This window comes from Stegostoma tigrinum, chromosome 1 (genome assembly GCF_030684315.1).
Source record: "Stegostoma tigrinum isolate sSteTig4 chromosome 1, sSteTig4.hap1, whole genome shotgun sequence".
Classification (NCBI taxonomy): Eukaryota; Metazoa; Chordata; class Chondrichthyes; order Orectolobiformes; family Stegostomatidae; genus Stegostoma; species Stegostoma tigrinum.
In genome coordinates, this window is record NC_081354.1 from 176373502 (window position 1) to 176397895 (window position 24394).

At 43.4% G+C, this 24394-nt stretch overlaps 2 protein-coding genes across 4 annotated transcripts in view; both read left to right on the top strand.

The window, feature by feature from the left end:
- The window catches only part of cdc25b (cell division cycle 25B), a 44162-nt gene extending 39325 nt beyond the window's left edge, over positions 1-4837 (top strand). For all 3 annotated transcript variants that reach the window (XM_059650367.1, XM_059650363.1, XM_059650365.1), the window contains exons 12-16: positions 430-492; positions 1204-1302; positions 1946-2079; positions 3341-3458; positions 4219-4837. In XM_059650367.1, coding sequence (XP_059506350.1) covers positions 430-492; positions 1204-1302; positions 1946-2079; positions 3341-3458; positions 4219-4359 — 555 coding nt within the window. In that variant the 3' untranslated portion in view covers positions 4360-4837. The remainder of the gene's footprint in view (positions 1-429; positions 493-1203; positions 1303-1945; positions 2080-3340; positions 3459-4218) is intronic.
- Positions 4838-20695: 15858 nt separating this feature from the next.
- ap5s1 (adaptor related protein complex 5 subunit sigma 1) lies at positions 20696-23620 on the top strand. Its single transcript, XM_048535177.2, has 2 exons — positions 20696-20894; positions 22222-23620. Exons 1-2 carry the CDS (start codon positions 20713-20715, stop codon positions 22646-22648), a joined length of 609 nt encoding a protein of 202 aa, XP_048391134.1. The 5' UTR covers positions 20696-20712; the 3' UTR covers positions 22649-23620.
- Positions 23621-24394: the final 774 nt, after the last annotated feature.

A 24394-nucleotide genomic window follows, 5' to 3' on the forward strand; every position in this document is an offset into this window, starting at 1 on the left:
AGTTTTAAGGATTGAAAGGAGTTTTCTACTACTAGAGATCATAAGACCCTACTGTGTGGAAGTTGGCTGTTTGGCCCAATGAGTCAACAGTCGACCTCCCACCCAGACTTGACCCCTAGTCTATCTCCCTAATACCACATTTTCTAATCCACCTGGCCTACACACCCCAGGACACTGAGCAATTTAACACGGTCAGTCCACCTAAGCTGCACATCTTTGGACTGTGGGAGGGAACTGGAGCACCCAGAATAAATACATGCAGACACCTGGAGAATGTGTAAATTCAACAGTTGAGGCTAGAACCAAATCTGGTGCTGAGGCAGCAGTGCTAACCAGTAAGCCACACTGCTGCTGACTAGTAGAGACAGCTCAAATTTATTGGGTATTCAGAGCTATAACTTTCAATACTTTTTCGTTTTCTCTTTACAGCCATATATATTGCCTACTGTGGAGGGAAGACACCAAGAGTTACAATATATAACGGCAGAGATGGTAAGTAGTTACAAATGCCTAGCATTGTGACGAAAGCTGTGTGGCATATGGCTTGACTGATCAAGTTAAATTAGGTTTAAGCATTACACATTAGTTAATGTAAAATCACTGTGCTACCATTTTTATTCCAATAGTGCATTTCTACCAGTATCTAACGCAAGAGCTCTGCTCCTTCCAAATGTAACCCTGTTTTGAATATAGATAAACAGTAGGCACTTCAGCTCAAGTAGACATGGGAAACAGTCAGCATACCAGTTGAGTGGGATTGTGGTGAAGTAAGCAAAATGTCTGCTCCACCTATTGTTTCAGCTTCACAGACTTTCACTTGAAGGTCTAGATCCTTTTGAAGTGTTCTTTTGGGAGAATTTCTTTGCTTCATGCCAGTGGATCAATTGTCGTGTTAACTGTGAGTCTAGGGGAAGCTTCATTCTGGCACTGAAATATCTCTTTCCCTCTTGACTTGTGTTTTTGGACCCTGGGGGGGACACAATGAAAGCTGAGGGGTGATTTTTGGTTTTCAGTTAAAAGTGCAGTGCACAGTGGCTGTTTCTCTCCTTTTTGAAGGCTGGCAAACTGGGTTAAAGTTGTACCTGCCCCAAAAGTGTATTCTAATACCTTAGCAGGTTGAATGAAAATATCCAGAATGCAGTACTGAAAAGTCACTTTTTTAATGACTAGACAATGGTGCTTGCTTTCCCTGATGTCTTGCAGGTAGTTCAGTTGGTGAATGGGAAATTTGATGAATTTGTCGAGAGATTCCTGCTTTTTGATTGTCGATATCCATATGAGTATGAAGGGGGACACATTAAAGTAAGTGTTTAATGCCAGAATACTGCATGCTAATGCCTCTTGCATCCTGTTATTTTGGACATAATGCAATTATCCCATCTTTACCTGATCACTTTTTATTTTAACTGCTGACTCTCACAGTAGGACTTGTGCTGTACATAACCTTCAGGTTAGTTTTGCAGGAGACAGTAGGCATTTGTCATTCCTGTTGATGACTTTATCACGACATCCCATCTGAGTCATTGCAATCCTCCCTGCCTTTCACAGGACATGTGAAACCAAACTTTCTCCCTGTGCTCTTGTGTCTAAACAAATGACTAAATGTGACTTCCCAGCAATCTGTTTGTTTGTATCCCTGCTGACTTGGGAATTGAACTGGTGATCTACACTTTGCTAGTGGATAATGTCTTTGTATACTAATTTATTGGGGAATTGTAGGTGCTGTTATTTATAAAACTTGAGTTTCTTGATTTGTACCATGAAATGATTGCCACGTTGCGTGCTAGTTATCAATTTTGCTCACTTATTGAGGGCTCAGTTCTTGAGCAATCTTTTTAGATGTGAAGGGGAAGGAACAAGGATTTTGGTTATGTTGTCTTAATAAAGTTATATATCTAGCACAACACTTCAGGAATCCAAACATTGATTGTCAATTTGCTTTAAGGGTGCCCTTAATTTGCACATGGAGGACGAGGTGGAGAGTTTTCTGCTAAAGAAACCCATTGTTCCAGTTGATGAAGCTAAGAGAGTGATTATAATTTTCCATTGTGAGTTCTCATCTGAGCGAGCCCCAAGAATGTAAGTTGCAGCTTTGTGCAATTGGTAAATCTAGTGATGAATCTTTGTTTTTGCTGGTAAGGGTCAAATAACTAGAACTCAGGATGTTAAAGGGTAATTGAAAATACAATTGGGTGTCAAATCTAGCCAACTATTTACATGTTGCAGTTTGGTTTTTACACTTATTGGTGTCTATTGATCCCTTGAATATAAGGGAGCTGAAAACATTTCATTTTTCACAAAATATAGTAACCTAAACTTGATGGTCTTTTTGCCACTTGCTTTATGGCTGATTTAGTAACATTTCCAGATTGTGTAATTTAGACCTGTTCTCAGCCCATTGGAGCTACTATAGAATCTTACTACCCAGGTAGCAAACGATTCCTGACCATATTCCTAAAGTGGCTTGGATTAAACCCATGTAGAGTTTCTTAGTATCTAAATCAAATTTCATGGCATTCTAAATACCAACTAGTTGATTTCAATGATAACAGGGCGTGGAGGCGAATGAACATGAAAGGCCAAGAGGCAGGAAAGCTGATGTTTCGGGTCTAAGCCTGCTTTGATGCTACTTGGCCTGCTATGTTCATCCAGCTCTCTACCTTGGATTTGCCAGCATCTGCAGTTCCTGCTATCTGAGATGATCTCAATGAACTAGGTGTTTTTATTTATCTAAGAGGTAGATGAATTTTAACTTGTTCTCTGAAGTTACTTTTTTTTGAGTCATTTAAATTCTTGACTTAATAAAGTTAACTATGTATGAGGATCCTTCAGTGTTGCATCAAAAATCCTGGTGTTCTCTAATGGTATTATTCTATCTAATTATGTAGATTGTAGTGGTTCAAGAAAGCTCACCATATACCGTAAGTGCATCTAAGGATGCAGTGATTGTTGTACAGCTGAAGCTTGAATGGAATTCCTCATTTGTTAGTGATCGTATTGCTCGGTTATTGTATCTGACGTTAATTGAAGACTTAAATTAAGTCTGGAAGAGGGTTTATATTCTGAAGGCATAAGCTTGTCAAATGCTCTGCACATTCTGTATAGAGGCAATTGGATTTGTTTTTACCAAAAATGACTGCAATGACTAGATCATGTCAGATGCTTGGGTCAGGGAAGCTGCCATAATTTACTATGGAAACAAATTTAATAAAATAGTATATTGGGCAGCTGCTAACAAGAAGGTGAAATTGAAATTGGTTCCTGTAAACTACTGTTCTTCTATGCACTATACATTGAAGGCACAAGCTGTTCCCTCATTTTTTTCTATAACCCTTTTCAGGTGCCGTTTCCTGCGTGAAAAAGATCGTGAGGTGAATGGCACAGATTACCCAAAACTGCATTACCCAGAACTATACGTTCTGAAGGGTGGCTACAAGGAATTTTTCCCCAAATTTAAAGTAAGGATTTTCTTCAACTTTTATTTGTTTTGCAGCCCCCTGACTTAACAGCAGTAAGTGACTATATAGTGGTCCATAGTTGTCTACTTTAGGATTGCAGGAAAGCTTGAGCTTTTTCCATGCTTCCAAATATTTGATGTCTTGCAGTTTTGCAAAGTTTAAAGAGATGGCTGTTGAGATTTTTCACATTCTAAGAATCTATGGATCTTGAGTTCATGGAAATGATCTATATGATCCTGTATCTTGCGGTGGCTGCTGTTACCTATATCTTAGAAATGATTGGCACACACTTTTTCTCTTCTAATTTTGATCTGTGCTTGCAAGGTGCAGTTGACCATAATATTTTGGTGCTACAGTGGCTCAGTGGTTAGCACTGCTGCCTTAACACCAGGAACCTGGGTTCGGTTCAATTCCACCCTCAGTGTCTGTATGGAGTTCACACATTATACCCATGTCTTCATGGGTTAGTGCCAGGTGCTCAAGCTTCCTCCCACAGTCCAAAGATGTGCAGACTAGGTGAATTGGCAATGCTAAATTGCCCAGTGTTCAGGGATGTGCAAGGTTGGGTGTTAGTGATGGGAAAGTGTGGGGTGGGGGTCACTGGACTTGTTGGACCAAATGGCCTGTTTCCGCACTGTGGACTCTCTTACCAGACAATTTATTCTGTCACTTAGTCTTCTATGAAATAATTCTTCAAAAAACAAACTTTAGGCTGGTTTTTGTGAACCTAACCACGGACAATGCATTTTCCATTTTTTAGCTCTACTGTGAGCCACAGAGTTATCGCCCAATGAATCATGAAGATTTCAAAGAGGATCTCAGGAAATTTCGCTTTAAGAGCAGGACATGGGCAGGTGAACGAAGCAAAAGGGATATGTACAGCCGGCTGAAGAAGTTGTGAGGATCTTGGCCTTTTTATGATGGGTAGAAGGCTTTTCTTTGAACTCCTGGGCTGGTTCCATGATGCTGTACAATAATGCCTCCGATCATTGGTTGCCCGTGAATACTTCAGTTAATTAGGATGCAGCAACTAATTTTCAACAGCTTGGTGTTCCATTACCTGTTCTCAACAATGTTGAGCTAGTGCGATGTGGGCAGGGACCACAGATTCAACTTTCTTTAAATCTTGTGCCTAGTTTGGAGTAGATGACTTCCTCAGCCATTTGAGTATGAAGACAGTGAATGGGAACTGCTGCGTAAACATCTACACAGTTGATTTTTAATCTACTGGGTTTCTGGATGGCTGTTCTGTGTGTACACCCTATGACTTGCTAATGTATTGTGTTAATCCTGGTACCAACAGGGTTTCTAATGTTGGAGATGCAGCTTTCTTCACAGACAGACAGGCCAGTTGTAAAAATAATGATTTGGAGAGGTGGGGTGGGGGGGGGGGGGGGGGTGTGAATGAGTTTCTGGAACATCCACTTGTGATCTTCCATCATGTAAATCTGCCCTTTAAGGCCAGTGCTAGCAGTCATTTGGCCTAAGACTTAAATAACTCACGAGTTAAGATCATTGCTAATTTGCTTCCAATTGTTCCACGTGTAAATTGGAAGTAAGAACTTTAAGTCAATGTTTTTCATTTAAGAAGTTGAAGTAATCAGTCTAGCTTCGTTTGAGACTACGCTGTAGCTTGTAGTCTGGTCTGTTCATTTTTTTTTCCATATAAAAGCCTAGTCCATATTTTTCAAAGACTAGTTAAATTTGAGTATAGTGCATGGTTAAATTTCTGATCTGCCAAACTACTAAAACCACAAAGTCCTGTGAAAATTGTTCATATAGCAGCACTTAAGATTTGGATTAGGAGCCTAGCTCCTGTGACATTCTGCAATGAATATGGTGTAATAATTCATACACTTTTTGCATTTTGAAACAAACTTGCATTAACAACCAAAATGCATCACCAACATTTTTCTATTTTAGTAGTCCATATTTTGTGCTTGGCATTCCCTTTTTTCCAAAGGTGTATTAGCTCAATCAGGTGAATAAGTTGATGTGTTGGCGTTTTGCATACATGTTTCTAATTTTTTAGTACAAGTTTTGCTAAACAATAGATGTGCACATTTGGCAAGTTTTTAACTGGCACAATGGAATAGCAAGTGTTTTTTAAAAAAAAAAGTTTAAAGAAACATCGACCTTATAGTATTTTAATCTGTTCTGGGACAATTCATTCATTTTACAAATTTCCATCATTTCTTAAATTTTAAAATTTTACATTCTTTCCATACACTAAAAAGATCAATGGTAAAATGTGAGATGAGTGAATTTGAGTAGAAGGAAAGCCTTACAATTCTGACTATTCACTATGTTGCTGTTTTTATAGGGGAGTGGGGATTATTCTGGCATTGGCTATTGCCAGATTTTGGCTCCTGGACTCGCTCACCTGTTTAACATCTTTGTGCAATTTGTTAAATTACCTGAGGTATTTTTCCCCCTTTTTTGAGTAAAGTACTGTGAACAAAGCAGTCCTTGTATTTTCACTCCCCTAATTTAACTGACCCATGCCTAACTTCTGCAGGAGCCCAGATAAATCTCAGGGCAAGCACCAGATGTTTGTGCTGCTCATGGGAAGAGTGCTCATTTTAGGCACTTGCTTTTGAACTCTGTTTGAATAATTCTAACTTTTTTTTACAAGAGTATAAAGTCCAATACATATGCAGTCCTGAAAGTTGAGCCATGTGGTTTAACCTGCTAATCTTGAAGTTCTAGTTGTAACACTTCACGTTTGAACCTACAGAACATTCTATCGTTTGTACACTTCAATATACCAGTGTTTGGACCATCTTAACTTATTACTCTGAACATAATGTACATAAGCCTGATACATGGCCAATTACTCAAACTTATGCCACTTTGAGCATGAAATTTAATTTCCCACCCCATTTATACTGCCTGAAATGATCAACACTGTTCAATGCATAAGCTTGTGAAAACACTTGTATATTGGTCATTACTGCCATGGGGCTTGACAACTGAGCAGTGAAATGAGTGGTAATAAGTGTGGAGTTGGTATGATGTAATGCTTATTTTGCAATGTGGCTGTAATAATGAAAGTATGGTTTAATTATTTGCTGTAGAGATGTACTTTAGCCAACTGCCTTGAGTGCAAGGAAATAAATGGCTACAGATGGAAAATCAAATTGATGTCTTCAGAGTTTGCAAACTTTGGCATTTTCTAATGGCAAGACTGATACTCATTCCTTAACATTTCACATGGCTGTAACCTGCATACAATTAACTAATTACACATCCCTGTTCAACAGTTCTCTTCCCTGAAAATTAATTTGTGTGCAATATTAGCATGCTAACTGTGCTCTTGTTGGCTTCTCACTTTTTTAGCTTGCACTGCAGCTGGCAGTAAAGCCAAAAAGGCCAAGTGTTCAAGTGTCTCCCTGTTGGTGCATAGCCTTTCAATCAGCACATACGTGGGATCTCAATTGCTCAATCCCAGAACTGGAAGAGGAAATTAGGTTTGGTCCCTCAGACATGCAGCATGACACTGGCATATGGGCATTATCTGACACTTATCCTTTTAGCTTTCAAACTTTGGCAAAAATCTGATATCCAAAGGTGGACTGAACCCAAAAGATGACATTGGTTGTAGGATTTGTCCAAATGAAACAATACTTGACATCCCTTGGGCTCAATGAGATGTTGAACAAACCTCTGAGGTTTGGTCAGTTCAAGATCTCAAGTTGTGTGGTTTGTTTTTTTTGCCCATTGTTGAGGATACTGGAGTTGACAGGAAATTTAATCTAATGCTCAACAAAACAATGGTATTTCTCTCAGACCATTGTGTTCCACTGGTTTACCATTTGCCTGTCATGGTTGGGTGGGCCCCAGGCTTGTATTTTGGTGACATGCTGCAGTGCATCTTACCAGGAGTTAAGATACCATGATGTAGCAACTTTGACAGCTGCTGGACAGGAAACCAGGCTCTATAAACTGAAAGAAATATTAAACTCTTGGAGTTGTGCATGAGATGCCCTTTTTAGGAAAAAAACTGTTACATTCCATTCTTCTGGACCTGTTCCCTCAAATGGCTTAAAATGCATTCTATCACTTCACACTTAATCCTAAATAGGTCCTGTTTTAACTTCTAGGATCTGTGCTTCCCTAGGGATAATAGACCTGTGTCCCAAGGAGCTAAATGCTATGAGCTATCAGCATTTGGTTGTCAAAACATCTAGTTAGCAATTTCAAGCCTAAAAGTTTTTTCCAGAGAGAACTGAATAGACAAACTAGTACTACCATCAGTTCTGTCTGAGATACAGATGTAGGACCACAAGTGAGTAGTTTAGCTCACGTCTGCTTGGTCATTCAATCAGATCATGCTGCTCTGTTGACCCTCTAATCCACTCTCCTGCTTCCCTCACCTGTCTTTGTGTGGGTATGCCTTTCAGCCCTGCTACATAACCACCTTGGTGTTTTTTTTTAAATGCCTCTGACCTGGTGGTCTGACAGTCCTGCACATGGAGGTAAAGTGGAATGTATTTGTGGATGTTTTCTACATACACAGTTGCTTCACAAATGCTGCAAGTGCAAAAATGCTGACTGAAACCGGTCAACTGAAAAGGTGCAAGAGTCAGGAAACTGACATTAACTCCTTTCTCTCCCTGCAGATGCTGTAAGACCTGCTGAATTTAGTATTTTTTGTTTCTGATATTTTGATTATAATGGAAAATGAGCAGACTGGTCCCTAATTGCAAGAGGAATCCAAGTAAGAAGATACAGAATGCTCTTTAAGTTCCTACGACCATCATGCCACATGCCAATAACAGTTGGCAAATCTGCCTGTTGAGCAGGGCGCGGGGGGGGAAACAAAAGTATTTGCCCCTATTGCTGGTATAAGACACTGGATCCTGGCTATGTGTGTACATACACCATGAATCCATTCTTCAGAGCTGGAAACTCTTGCAGCTGCAAATGGCAGTTGTAAACTGAAAAGCAATTCCTGCGAAGAAAGAAGGGGACTTCAATCCTTTCATGGCATTCCATTATTCTGTTGAGCTGCTGAAGAAAATGGGCTGTCTGCTGCTTTTTGCATGACAACATAGTCATACAGCATGGAAACAGACCATTTGGTCCAACTCCATCCACGTTAAGTTTCTCAAACCGTGCTCACCCTTTCTGCATTTGGCCCATATCTCTAAACATTCCCTATTCATGTACCTGTCCAAATGTCTTACATGTAACTGGCAGTTCATGCAAAATATGCACCACCCCCTGGGGGGGGAGTTGCCCTTTGGATTCCCTATAAATTGCTAGATCTTACTGTAAACTTATGCTGTCTAGTTCTGAATTCCCCTGTCCTTTTAAAAAAGACATTAGCTGTTCTCCTCACATATGCCCCTCTGCTTTTATAAACTTTAAAGGTCACTCTTCATCCTCCTACACTCAATGGTAGCATGTTCCAGCCTCATCTTTATAACTGAAAGACTCCAGTCCTAGTAACATGCTAAATCTATCCTGCATCCTGCCCCAATTTTAAATACAGTCGGGCCCCCAGAATTGTCTGTAATATTCCAAAAGTGGTCTCACCAATGACCTCCACAGCTGCAACATCACCTCCTAGCTCTAATGCTCAATGCTGTGACAGAAGTAGGCAGGCATACCAAATGCCACCTTTACAACTCGTCTACTGGTGAATCCAATTTCAAGGAACTGTGTGTACCTACATACCAGGGTCTGACCGTTGACTGTGTAAGACCAAAACACACTCAACTAATAGAATTGTGACCACTGGTCCTGAAATGCTCACCCTACTGACACCTCAGTTACCTACTCTGCCTCATTTCCCAAGAGAAGGTCAAGTTTTGCTCCTTCTCTAGTAGGTATATCCACACATTGATAAAGACTTAACAAATTCCTCCCCCATTCAAGTAAAACAATGACAGTTTCTGTCTGTTTGGAGAATTACAATCCCTTACTTTTACATCCCCATTATTCTTGTGGATATCTGAGATCTCCCTACATATTAGCTCCTCAATTTCTGTAATTATTGGGAGACCTGTAGTACACCCCCTTCTTATTTCTCTACATATATAGCTTCACTGATGATTTCCCTAGGAATATCATCGAAGTACAGTGATGTTTTGCCTCATCAAAAACACCATTCTGTCTCTTCTCTTGCATCTCCTTCTATGCTTCCTATCACATCTATACCCCATAAAAATGAGCTGCCAGTCCTGTTCCCCCCTCCAGCCATGTTTCAGCACTAGCTATGATATTTCCAGTCCCACGTTCCCATCAGTGCCCTGCGTTTATCTACCTTACCTTATCAGAACTTTTGTCTGCCTTATCTATTTAATTTCTGAGCCATCCTCAACCTTTTCTTTTTTTTTCACTGCTACTTAAGATCCCTCATCATTGCTTCCCAACCCCTGACACACAGTTTAAAACCTCCTGAGAAGCTCGAGCAAATCTCCCTGCCACAATATTGGTTCTGCTCCCATTTGGATACAATCCATCCTCTATATTGATCCATCATCATCTCTTCAACCACACATTTAATTTGTCCTGTTCTCCTATTCCTACTCTCTAGCATGTGGCACCGGGAGTAATCTAGAGATTACTACCCCCGAGGTCAGAGATAATGGGAGCTGGAGATTCTGAGATAACAAGGTGTGAAGCTGGACGAACACAGCAGGCCAAGCAGCATCTTGGGAGCACGAAAACTGATGTTTCGGGCCTAGACCCTTCCCTTCAGGTCCTGCTTTTAAATCTCCTGCCTAACTCCCTATATTCACTCTCTCTTTTCAGAGTTTCCTGTAACTGCTCCAAGATGTCATTGACCTTGGCAGCAGGGAGGCAACACGCCATCCTGAAGTCTTGCTCTCAGTCACTGAATCACCTGTCTTGTGTCCCTGACTGGACAGGATTAAAGAAGGGTCCTGACCCAAAACGTCAGTTTTCCCACTCCTCTGATGCTGCTTGGCCTGCTGTGTTCCTACAGCTCCACACTGTAACATATAGCCAAGGAGACCCCTGCACTATCTTCCTACCCTTCCTGACAGGCACCCATCTGCCTGCAACAAAAACAAAGTTGCTGGAAAAGCTCAGCAGGTCTGGCAGCATCTGTGGAGGAGAAAACAGAGTTAATGTTTCAGGTCCAGTGACTTGTTCTAAGGAAGGGTCACCGGACCCAAAACGTTAACTCTTTACTCCTCCACAGATGCTGCCAGACCTACCGAGTTTTTCCAGCAAATTTTTGTTCCTGATTTACAGCAGCTGCAGTTCTTTTGGTTTTTACCCATCTACCTGACTGTACTTGCAGTGTGATCACACCTCCCTGAAGCTACTTCTATCCCAGTGGTTTAGATAATGGAAGCAAAAGTAATATCTCCAAGTTTGCAGATGGTGCTGCGATAGGGAGATTGAGCTGTGACAAGGATGCAGAGATGCTTCGGTATGATTTGGACGAGCTGAGTTCACTGGGTAATAGGGAAAGTAATGGAACGTAGGCGTTTATTTCAAAGGAAATAGAGTATGTATATGTGGGAAGGTCCCAGAAAAACAATAAAAAGGCACTAATCAGGAATACTGTGAATGGTTTTGGGTCCCTATTCTAAGGAAAGATTTGGTGGCATTGGAGGCAGTCCAGAGAATGTTCACCACGTTGACACCAGGAATGGAAGGACTGACTTATGAGATGTTGACTGGAATGGATTCGTACTCGTTGGACATTAAAAGAATGAGGGGGCACCTTCTCCAATGATATCCAAGATTCTTAAGGGACTTGACAGGGTGGATGTGGAGAGATTGTTTCCTGTAGTGGGGCAGTCTAGGACCACAGGCCATAAATCTCAGAATAAGGAATCGCCTATTTAAGACAGACACAAGGAAGAATTATTTCTCTCAGAAGCGGGTGAATCTGTAGGATTTTTTATTGCATAGGGCTATGGAAGTTGAGTTGTTAAGTATATGCAAAGCTGACATTGAAATATCCTTGATCAATAAGGGGAATAAAGATGAAAAATGCAGTTGAGGATTATCAGATCAGTCTCGATTTCATTTAATGGCAGAGTGCACATGATGGGCCTAATTCTACATCTATGTCTTATGGTGTAGATCAGGAGTGTGATGGAATCCTCCCCATTTTCCCGGATGGGTGCAGCCCCAGCAACACTCAAGAAGCTTGACACCATCCAGGATAAAGCAGTGGCACTACATTCAGAAACATTCACGCCCTTCAGCAATAATTCTCAGTAGCAGCAGCAGTGTATACATGATGCACTGCAGAAATTCACTTAAATAGCTCTTTACAAACCCTTGGCCACAACCATGTAGAAGGACATGGGCAGCAGATACACAGGAACCTCTGAGTTCCCCTTCAAGCCACTCATAATCCTGACTTGGAAATATATCGCCATTCCTTTAATGTCGCTGGGTCAAAATCCTGGAAGTCCCTCCCTAAGGACAGTGTGGGTCAACTACAGCAGATGAACGACAAGAGTTCAATAAGGCACCTTCTCAAGGGCAACTAGGGATGGGAAATACATACTGAACAGCCAGTCACACACATGTTCCACCTAAAAAGGACTCTGTAAAGCACCTTGAGGTGTATTACTATATTGAAGGTGCTATCTAAATCCAGTGATACTTTCTCATTGGCCTTAGCTGATAGAGGTCAAGGGGTCTTTGCAGAAAAATTGCTTTTCCCCACGCCCCAGGAGCTCTCTCTCTCCCTGCATTGTTATTAATGCAATGACCTACCGACAATGCTGCTGACCTCTTGTCTGAGTTGAGAATATGTTCATTGATTCAGTGCATTCTCAGCTGTTCAGCTGCTCAATCCAGCCACTGGATCCCTGGAATAATAGCCACATTTCCGCAGTAAACTCCTGGCAGCCCTGCTGTTCTGAAGCCCATTTCAAGGTATTTCAGGATTAAATTAAAATGTATTCATTTTGCAGTGTGTAGGTGTCGCTGGCTGGCCAGCATTTCTGAGGAATGGTCACCGGACCCGAAACATTAATTCTGTTTTCTCCACCACAGATGCTGCCAGGCCTGCTGAGCTTTTCCAGCAACTTTGTATTTGTTCCAGCATTTCTTGCCAATCCCTAGTTGCCCTTGAGAAGGTGGCGGTGAGCTGCCTTCTTGAACTGCTGCAGTCCTCCTGCTGTAGGTTGATCCACAATGCCATTAGGGAGGAAATTCTAGTATTTTGACCCAGTGACAGTGAAGGAGCAGTGATATATTTCCAAGTCAGAATGGTGAGTGGCTTGGAGAGGAATTTGCAATTGGTGGTGTTCCCTTGTATCTGCTGCCCTTGTCCTTCTAGATGGAAGTGGTCGTGGGTTTGGAAGGTACTGTCCGAGGGTATTTGGTGAATTTCTGCAGTGCATTTTGTAGATAGTACACACTGCTGCTACTGAGTGTCGGTGGTGGAGACTGGATGCTTATGGATGTGATGCCAATCAAGCAGGCTGCTTTGTCCTGGAAGGTGTCAAGCTTCTTTAGTGTTGTTTGGGCTCCACTCATCCAGGCAAGTGGGAGTATTCCATCACACTCCTGTCTTGTGGCTTGTAGATGGTAGACAGGCTTTGAGGAGTCAGGAGGTGAGTTACTTGCTGCTGTATTCCTAGCTTCTGACCTGCTCTTGTAGCTGCTGTGTTGATGTGTTGACTTCAGTTCAGTTTCTAATCAATGGTAAACCCGATGATGCTGATAGTGGGGGATTCAATGATGCATTTATAGAACTCATTATTACACGAGCTGTCTCACAGCTTGTGTTGATGTCGAGGGGACTGTATTCATTTAAATAATTTGTTAACAGGTCCCAAAATTTCCATTTATTTTGAAATTGCTAAAAGATAATGGATTAGAAATTGGCCAGCATTAAGGCTAATTTTTCAGATGAAAACCACGGACTGACTTAGTAGTGGAACAGCCTGTATCCAATCTGGATGGACCAGAATTTGCAAATTTTTAGGATAGTCCTGACACCTCCAGCAACGTAAAAATTAATTCTCCAAGATATTGCTGCAGCTGAAAGTCTTGGAATTCCTTCCCTGAAAACGTTGTTGGTCTATCTACACCATATGGATTGAAACAGCGATTCAAAAAGGCCACCCCTGCTCAAGTCAGCCAGAGAAGAGCAATAAATGTTAGCTCAGTTAGTGACACCCACATCCTGTGACTGAATTAAAAAGAAAACATGAAGGTAAGTGACGGCTTGGCCAGCAACACCCACATCCATGAATTAATTTCGATGAAAGCTCAAAAAGCAGAAATTCCCACAAAATGGTGCGCCATCGTTACTAGCCAACAACTCGCTTTCAAATTCGTTTTCTTATCGCTGAGCAATTGAAATATATTGTACCTTCTTGCTCTTTCCTGCTTACTCCTGCAACTGTTTGAATCTCTCCAATGTGTCACGTTTAAAGAAAAAACACAAACGAAATAAACCACACAACGACCGCACTGACCAAAATCACAAGCAACATTTCCAACAAGTCAAAACAAGACAAAAAATGCTCAAAATCCTATTCTGAAGAAGGGTCTCTGAAATTGAAACATTGACTCTGCTTTCTCTCTACAGGTGCTGCCAGACCTGCTGAGTTTTTTTTCTGAGATAGTAGGAACTGTAGGTGCTGGAGAATCTGTGATAACACAGCGTAGAGCTGGATGAACACAGCAGGCCAAGCAGCATCAGAGGAGCTAGAAGGCTGACATTTCGAGCCTAGACCCTTCTTCAGAAAAAGGGTCTAGGCCCGAAACATCAGCCTTCCTGCTCCTCTGATGCTGCTTGACCTGCTGTGTTCATCCAGCTCTATGCCTTGTTATGAGGTTTTTTTATCAACAAGTTTTGTTTTAATTTCTGTTGCGTCCGCAGTTCATTAGTTTTTTCTGAAACAGGAAATGCTGGAAATGGTCAGCAGATCAGGCAGCATTCATGGAGAAAGGAACAATGTTCATGTTTCAGCTCAGTGATCTTTTTCCAGGTTTCATTCTGATGAAAGATCATTGCCTTAAAGGTTTATGGTTTTTCTCTCCATGGATGCTGCCTGGCCTGCTGAGTATTTTCAGTGCTGTTAGGTTAAAAACTAACTTAAGTCAGAGGCACACAGGTACCAGCTCATAATCCACAGGCTCAAGCTAATGTTCTGGCCGAAAGGGTTCAGATTCCATCCAACAACGGGTTTAATTTGAATTGCATTAAAAGCTGGAATTGACAGATAACATCTGTAACGGTGACCATGATAACTATCAGTGATTGTTGTAAACATCCATTTAATTCTTGACTGACTTCTTTGTCCATGCTCACTTTGAAGATATGAAGAGCCAAAAAAAAAGCACACTGGCTCAGTGGTTAGCACTGCTCCGTCACAGTGCCAGGGGCCTGGGTTCAATTCCACCCTCGGGCGACTGTCTGTGCGGAGTTTGCACATTCTTCCCGGTTTCGTCCGGGTGCTCTGGTTTCCTCCCACAGTCCAAAGATGTGCAGAGTAGATGGATTGGCCATGCTAAATTGCCCGTAGTGTTCAGGGATGTATAGATTAGGTGGGTTTGGGGAATAGGTCTGGGTGGGATGTTCTGAGGGTTGATGTGGACTTGTTGGGCCAAAGGGCCTGTTTCCACGCTGTAGGGCTTCTATGAATTCGTTAACATCCTTTATGGAAAAAAATCTATCTTCCTCATCGGGTCTAACCAGTATGTGACACCATACCCACATTTAATGTGGTGAGCACATGACTATCCTCTAACATGACTTAGCAAGCCATTCTCATAGAATTGCACAGTGCGCAAGCAGGCCATTTGGCCCATCAAGCTCATACCAACCCTTCAAACAGTATCCCACCCAGACCCATCTCAAAAACCCTGCATTTACCATGGCTAATCCACCTAATCTGCACATTTTTGGACTGTGGGAGGAAACCAGAATACCGGTAGGAAACCCACGCAGATAGGTGGAGAACATGCAAACTCCACATTGCTCAGCGGTTAGCACTGCTGATTGATTTTACTGTCACATGTACTGAAATACAGTGAAAAGCTTTATTCACGAGTGGTATAGGGAGGTCACAGAAAGCAAAGGATGGACACATCAGAAAGACTTAGATGCATACAGGTTGCATTATTTGAGGCTACAGTCTATTCAACAGTCTGATAACAGCCAGAAAGAAACTGTTCCTGAACCTGGTCGTGCATGTGTTCAGGCTTCTGTGTCTTCCGACTAATGGAGGAGATTGTAGGAGATCATTTCCAGGGTGTGGTGAGTCTTTGATGATGTTGGCAGCATTTCTGCAGCAGCAAGCCGTGTAAACAGAGTCCCTGGATGGAAGGTTGGCTTCTGTGATGGTCTGGGCTGTGGAAACCACCTTCTGTAGTTTCTTATGGTCCCGGGCAGAGCAGTTGCCATGTCAGGCTGTTATACACCAAGACAGTTTGCTTTCAATGGTGCATCTGTAGAAATTAGTGAGGGACATTATGGACATGCCAAATTTCCTGAGCTGCCTGAGAAGGAACAGGCACTGTTGTACCTTCTCGGCGTCATGTCTATGTGGGAAGTCCAGGACAGGTTGTCAGTTATCATCACTCTGAGGAACTTGATGCTCTTCACTCAGTCTCAATTCTATTGATGTAGATAGGGACGTGTCCTCCCCCTTTCTTTCTGAAGCCAATGATCAGTTCTTTAGTTTTGCCGACATTGAGAGACAGATTGTTCTATTGAACCACTTCACGAAGCCCTCTATCTCCCTTCTGTAGTTTGACTTGTTGTTAGATATCTCTCCCACTATGGTAGTGTCATCAGTGAACCTGTAGATGGCATTTGTTTGGAATTTAGCAAGACAGTCATAGGTGTAAAGGGAACATAGTAGGGGGCTGAGGAGACCTCACAGTGCCAGGCATCTGGGTTCAATTCCAGCCTCAGGCAACTGGCTGTGTGCAGTTTACACATTCTCTCTGTGCCTGCATAGGTTTGCTCTGGTTTCCTCCCAAGGTTCAATAAAGTGGAAGTTATGTTGATTGGCCATGCTAAATTGCCCCTAGTGTGGAGTCTAGGTGGATTAGCCAGGAGAAATGCAGGGTTACAAGGATAGGATAATGAGTGGGTAGGATGCTGTTTGGAGGGTCAGTGTGGACTCATTGGGCTGACTGGCCTGCTTCTACACTGTAGGGATTCTCTGACATGGAGTTTGACACAATTCCCCTCGATTTTGGGACAGTCAGCCAATGTAGTTGGCATCACACCAGCACTATGATTCATATACCACATTACTCATTTGTGTCACAGTTCTGAGGAAGGGTCACCAAAATATTAACTCTGTTTTCTCCTTCACAAATGCTACCAGACCTGCTGAGCTTTTTCAGCAACTTTGTTTTTGTTCCTGATTTACAGCATCCGCAGTTCTTTCGCTTTTTTACTCATTTGTGTGCTGGGCCAATGCTCTCTTGGCCTAGATTGAAGCACCCCAATGGTGGCCAATATCACTTGAGTTGCTCAAACACTTGAGACACCTACATTTTGAGGAAGACTGTGAACTTTTCAGGACCAATGTCTCGAATCAGTTCGGGAGTTCATGTTGCATTCTCCATATCTTTACCAGTCAAAGTCCACTTGCCACCCATTCAGCACTTCCCTGCCATTAAATCTTTACATTGGTATTCTTGTGAATTGTCCAAATGAGAGCAAGATGATAAGCTTGAACAAAATCTGCCATTTTCAGTAATATATTCCTCTTTGTTCTATTTGACGGTAAGTTACTGAAATCGGAATCGAATACAGCTCTGGCCTCCTTATTTAAGAAAGGACATAAATACATTTGAAGTAGTTCAACAAAGATACTATTGAATGATTCTTGGGGTGGGGAGTAGTTGTCTTCTGAGGACAGGCTGGGTCTGTACTCAATGGAGTTCAATGGAATGAAAGATGATCTTATTGAAACACTGTGGGGCAGCACGGTGGCTCAGTGCTTAGCACTACTGCATCACAGCACCAGGGACCTGGGTTCAATCCCACCTTCGGGCGATGCTCTGTGTGGAGTCTGAACATTCTCCCCGCATCTGCGTGGCTTTCCTCTGGGTGCTGTGGTTTACTCCCAGAATGTGTGGGTCATGTGGACTGGCCTTGCTAAATTGTCAACAGTAGCCAAGCATGTGTAGGTTAGGTGGATCAGCTATGGGAAATGCAGCATTCCAGGGATTGAATGGGATGGTCTTTGGAAGGTTAGTATGGACCAAGTGGCCTGCTTCCACACTGTTGGGACTCTATGATCCTGAGGAGGCTTGACAGGGTGGATCCTCATAGGATGTTTCCTTTTCTGGAAACGATCAGTTCTGAAAAAGAGGTATATCAGATTTGAAATGTTAATTCTGTTTCTCCCAGCATTCCATGTTTTTATACCAGAACGAGGGTACACAGTTTCAAAGTAAAGAGTCTCCCACTTAAGTCAGGAATAAGAATTTTTTCAACTCAGCAGGCTATGACCCTGTGGAACTTGCTTCTCTAAAGAGCAGAGGAGAAGGATTATTGAATACTTTGAAGGGTCAGGCAGACAGATCCTTGACTAGCAATGGATGCAAAGGTTATTGGAGGTATGTTGTAATGTGAAGTTGTGGTCATGATTTATTGAATGGCACGTGGGACTAAATGGACTATTCCTGTTTTTAATTTGTATATTCCCAAGTGCTAATAATTTTATTAAAACAATGGAGAGAGAAAAGTCATGCATGTAAGTGAAGGTTTTACACTATAGTGTTACAAATTGAAGTTTTCAGGCTCATATTCTATTCACTTAAGACCATAAGACATTATTTGGGTTTAGGGCATTCAACCCATTGAATCTACTTCACCGTTCAATAAGATCATGGCTCATAGATCCTAGAAATCCGACAGTGTGGAAACAGGCCATTTGGCCCAACAACTCCACACTGACTCTCCAAAGAGCATCCCCACAGATTCACACTCGTACTCTATCCCTGTAACCCTGCATTTCCCATGGCCAATCCACCTAACCTGCACATCTTTGGGCTGTGGGAGGAAACTGGAGCACCTGTCCATGCCAGTTGAGGAAGAGTTACTCTGTATCTTCCTGCATTTGCTTTGTGGCCCTGCAGGTCCTGGCCCTTTAATAGATATACAGGTATTTTTTAAAATTTATGTTTGACTTATTTTCTAATTAATGTGTTGAGACATCTGTTACACACCTCTGAGACAGGAACTCAGGTCTGCTGGCTCAGAAGTAGGGACACTACCATTGCACCACAAGAGCCCCTCCAAATATTTCACTTTTTTATTTAACCTATTTTTCTAATCAACCTTTACAGAGATGTTATTACACACTTTTGGAACAAGTGGGACTTGAACCTGGCCTGCCCTGTCCAGGGGTAGGAAAGCTGCCTCTGCACCACAACTGCCCCTCCAAGTATATTATAAGCTGTTGGGGGAAGATGGCCAGGTCAGTTGGATTGGACACCCAACTGAGTGCCATCTTCCTGGGGCACCAAAATGTTGGCAGCACTGGAATGACCTGCTGTATGGGCAGGCTGCTGAATCCCTGGAGGCAGCTTCCAGTGAGGAGGTTATGGGAGAGGAGTGGCTATTGTCTCCAGACCCTCCATCACCCTAGGGTAGGGACACCAACTGGAGTGGCAACCCCCAGGATTTCCACCCGAATGCACAAGAACGAGATATTTTATATCCCTCCTACTGGGGCATCTCCAAATGCAGGTGTCTTCCAATTCTTGTTGTAGCCTCAGTTTTGCAGATACAGGGTTCCACAGAGAAGTGAGGAGAAGCGCTGGATGATTTGTTCATTCAGAGAGCCAGTACAATAATGACGGGCTAAATGGTCTCCTTCTGTGCTATAAAACCTCTGTGGTTACCCTCTACATTTTTATTATTCATTCATAAGAAGAGGGCATCACTAGTTAGGCCAGTATGTATTGCTCAGAAGGCACTTAAAAGCTGTGGGTCTGCAGTTATGTGTAGGGCAGACCAGGTAAGGATGGCAGTTTCCTTCACTGAAGGACACTAGTGAATTTTTCCCCAAACAATCAACAATGGTTCAATGGGCATCATTAAGCCCATAATTCAAGATGTTTTATTGAATTCAAATTCCAGCACCTGGCAATGGCAGCATTTGATTTTGGGTCCCTGGGTAACAGTCAGCAATAATACCAATAGGCCATCACGTCCCAATGCAAATCAATCCTTTTCCAATACTTAGCCAATTCCCTTTTGCTAATTCGCAATTTCCCTGCTCCCAGGCAGTACATTCCAGATCCACGTCACTCACTCTGTGCCAAATACTTTTCCTCATCTCGCCAGTGCTCCTTTTGTCAGTTGCACTGTATCTGTATCCTCCAGTAATCGCTTTGCTGTCCAAACTTCTCAAGGTAGTTTGAATGTTTTTGTCAATTTCTTCTCAAACATCTTTTCTCTGGGTACAGTTCAAACTTCCCCGTTCTTCCACAGCCTTGGAACCATTCTTGTGAATATTTTGCACCCTTTCTAGCGCCTTCAAATACTCCAAAACTCTACTGAGGCTGAGCCAGGGGTTTATACAGATTTAAAATGCTCTTGTACTCTATGCCCCGATCAAGAAAGCTTAGGATATTGTTTGATGAATTAATTGGTCTGTCAATCTTTTCTGCCACCTTCAATAATTTAAGCACAGACACACCCTGTTCCTGTACATCCTTTAGATTTATTTTCTGACGTTTCCCAGCATTCATTGTACCTAAATGAATCATTTTCACCCCTCTTTGCATCAAGTTTCAGCTGCTTCCTGCTCATTTCACAAACTTATCTCAACTCCTTAGATGCATGCTGCTTGGCCTGCTGTGTTCATCCAACTCCACACTTTCTTATCTCGGATTCTCCAGCATCTGCAGTTCCCATTATCCCTACTTTTTACAGGTTCTACACTGTCCTCTTCTTGCTTCTCAATATTTCATATTTCCTTGCATTCTCTTCCATCTTTTGCCTCAATTCTAGACATTTTATGACTGGCCTCTGGAGCAGTTGGGACTTGAACCTGAACCTTATGGCTCAGAGGAATGAGCGCTGCCACTTTGCCTCTAGTCTTGGATTAACCAATCAGTTTGATTGTCCATTGATGAGTTTTCCACCTCACAGCCTGCCTGTTCTTCACGCTTCCACTTGGGGGTGCTGCTGAGATGTTACGTGAGGTTAAGAGAACAAGCCCCTGCCCAACCGCTCGGCACCTTGGGATTTGTAGTGTCTGTTTCCCCCGGAAGGGAGAGGACTACAATTCCCAGGGCGCACCTCGGTCTGGTCGCCATCATGGTGCGGGGCATGGTGCTGCTGTCCCTCGGGCCCGGGGAGCTGTGTCGCCTCATCTACTCCCGCAGCTTCGCGGCCGAGCGGCAGCCGTGCTCGGCGGACAGGGAGAGCCCCGCCGAGGCCGAGCTCCGCCATCAGCGGCAGAGACTGCGGAGCAAGGAGCAGCTGGCGGCCGTGGCCAGGTGGAAAAGGGGGGAATCCGGGTCTGGCGGCAGAGAGGGTTAAAGGTCGGAGAGGGTCAAAGGGGAGGGGGTTACATGTGGGGAGGGGGGTAAGGGGAGGAGAAAGGGAGAGAAGGCGGGAGAGAGGGATAAGGGGGTAGAAGGAGGGTTGGGGAGAGAGAGTTAAAGGTCGGAGAGGGTCAAAGGGGAGGAGGGTAATGGGGTGAGAGGGGGTTAAGGAGGGTGAGAGAGGTTTAAGGGAGGAGGGTTTGATGAAGGAGGGGGTGAGGTGAGGGAAGAGTAGGATCAGTGGGGTTAAGGGAATGGAGGGAAGGTGTTGTGGTGGGCGTGTGGGTTGAGGTAGGTTGGGGGCCTGAAGTGAGGGGCTGTGGTGAGTTGAGGGGAGGGCTTGTGGGAGAGTTTTGTCGAAGCAATGGGAAGGGGTGAGGGGAGGAGGGAGTGGAGGATAGAGGGGAGGGGTTGGAGGGAAGGAGAGGCAGAGGGGCTAAACCGTGTGGAGGCGAGAGTGGAGGGACAGTATCATGAGGAATGTGGGATCGGCCATGATCCCACTGAATGGTGCAGCAGACTGGAGGGGCCGAGTGGTCCTGTTGCTGTTTCTTACGGAGGGATATTTAATGGAAAGGGAAGGTGGTTAAAGGTGAGATGGTGATGGTGAAATAAAGTGGGGTCGAGTGAGAGAGATATGGGAGAAGGTGGGAGGAGGGAGTTCTCTCACTTGGAGCAGGCAAGGGATGTGGGGATAACGGTGACAGCCGGCAGATTGACCGGAAAGGACACGATGGAGAATCAGTGATGATCGTATTCAAAAGGCATAAATCTTTCTGGGTGATAAAGTCAGAAGTTGTGAAATCCTGTCTGGTTCTTCTAGACATAGAAAAGTTCACTTGACAGCTGTGGTTTGGTAGCAGTCCAGAACTCTCCAGTGAGAAAATTCTAGGATCACGGCCACTCTAGACCAAAAACATCGAGGAAGGCAATCCCAGTACATTGTGAATGCTCGGACTGTACTGTCAACGTACAGTCTTTGGATGAGCTGTTAAAGATCCCATGGCATTATTTTCAGAGGAGGTATCCCTCATTTCTGACCCAGGAATTATTATCCTATCAATAACTCAAAACGACTTATCCTGCCATTAGCATGTTGCTAATTGTGAAACTTGCAAACAAGTTTCTGCACTGTTTCCCCTGATAGAGTAGTGACTTTACTTCAGAGGTGTTGGCCGTAAAGCACTGTGGGGTGTCCTGAGGTTATCTGCTTGTGTGACCTGATTGGGGTAACAATGACAGAATCTTGGAGGGTGATTCACTATGTTTGTTCTTCCAGGCAGGTGAAATCCTCCTGTGTCCTGACTCGGCAAGCTGCAGAGAAGCCGGTTCCTGATTTCGGGTCTGTGGTCACTGAAGAACTCGCTGGCTCTCAGGATTTGGACATAGGCGTGTTCCGCCTCCCAGCTGGTGACGTTTACGCAGAGGAAACCATGGTGGTGTGGGTGGCAGTCCTTTCCCTGGGCTTTGCCCTAATCTGCGAGCCCCATGAGAACCTCATGCTGGCGGAAAATACCATGAGAATGATGGTGAAGTACTTCATGCAGCATTTGAACCTGCTGATGCAAGGCAATGATGTCATCCTGAAGACTGACAGGATCGAGGCGATCCTGAACACGTTTTTGCCACACGGACAGCTGATGTTTCTGAACTGTTGCTTTATTCAGAGCCTGGAGAAGGACCTGAATGCTTCAATATTCAAATGATGCCACTTGCTTTTTGTTTCGCCCATGCCTTCACTCTTGCATGAGCTCCTTTTCTCTCTCAACCTTGCAGTTCCATTTTGCTGAAGATTTTGCAGTTTTGCCACTGTGGTTCATGCAGCTGTTCCTTTGGTCAGATTTGGAGTGATGTGGAGGAAGAGGCTATCAATGTTTATTCTCATTCTTATGTTCAGCGGCAGGTACTAACGCACACATAAGCAAAATACTAGATATTGAAAATGACAGTGTGCTGGAAACATTTGGCACATTTTGGCAGCACCATGAAGGAAGAATTGAATGAGCTTTACAACTTTGTATACCAGAAGATGTAAGCCTTCAGGGTCAATGTTTATCCAAAGCTAGTTGGATTGCCAGACATCAGAAGCAGGACAAGCCAGTGACCTGAACATGGACAGGAATTGGGAAGGCTTGAGAATTATTTGTCCAATTTCCAGATTTTTCAAACTGGGTTGTATTGGGCATGAGTGGTAGTTAAAGCATTCCTGACTTTAATGTTTTTCCTTTACTCAGTTGCTCACTTAAATGGTTGTTCTGAATGTTTTGCAGCCTGACCCTGGAAATTTTGAGCGGTGCTTACGGCAGGAGTATTACAGTAATGCATTAGGGCAGCAGATAATGATGGTTCACTGCGTTTTCACAAACTGCAGATTCCTGATTTCAGTTTGGGGTTTGTTGAAGGGCCTCGCACCTCTCCAGGGATGGCTATGGGTAAGAAAGGAAGGCGATGCAGTGAATAGAGTTGTGTCTCATGCCCGTTTAATGATCGGTGCAGAGCAACCTCTGAGCCCTCAAATTGGCCAGCAGAGGTGCTCAGTGCAGAAAATTAACAGAGTGTTAGAAATATTAGACTTCACCTGGATAACGTAATGCTGATCAATGTAGTTACAAATGTGGATGTAAGATGGTGTTGTTTTTAATCCAATAAAAATTGCACTTCAGATGCTTGAAGAGTAAGGGTGATGCTGATTAATAAATAGGAGTAAAGCTGTACGGTCGTGTGCTGGCCTGGCTCTGTGTATCCAATCTCATTTTCAGTTCTGTAATTGTAGTATCCAACAGCCTGCCATTATTGGCGCTACTGTCTCTGCCTTTAGATGTTTTCTAATTAACCTGATCAGAGATCCTATAACGCACTTCCGGAGCAGGGTTTCCTGGCTCAGGTAGGGACCCTACCACGGCACAACAAGAGACACCCACTCCCTTTATGTGTTAGGATCCGTTTGTTTCCTTCCCAGGTATTTTCTGGTCTCCCTGTTCAGGGAAGTTATTACTTACCGGTTGAGCAGCTGGGACTTCTTGCTCAGAGATAGGGACATGTCCACAGTGCCGCAGGATTCCTTCCACCGATAGCTTCAACAAATTCCGATTTCTTGCAATCTCAATAGCTACGTAATTGGGATTTGAACCTGTATCTTCAGAACGCTAACCTTGGTTTCCTGATTACATGTTCTGTGACGTTGCCACTGCACCACTGTCTTCCCGCTCTGTCTTCAGCTACTATCTTACCCAAACTAATGCTCTTTTTTTAACCTTTCTACCCAGCAGTGTCATCGCACTCAACTGAGCGACCACCCCACCACCTAAATCTCTGTTGCTTTTCGGCTCGCTAATAACCAGCACCAGTAACAACACCTGTGTAAACCATTTGAGTACTTACAATGGGCATTGCAGACCATCAAAGGTGAAGTGGGGGAGGAAGGAAGGGGTTAACTCAAAAGGGAGTTGGGA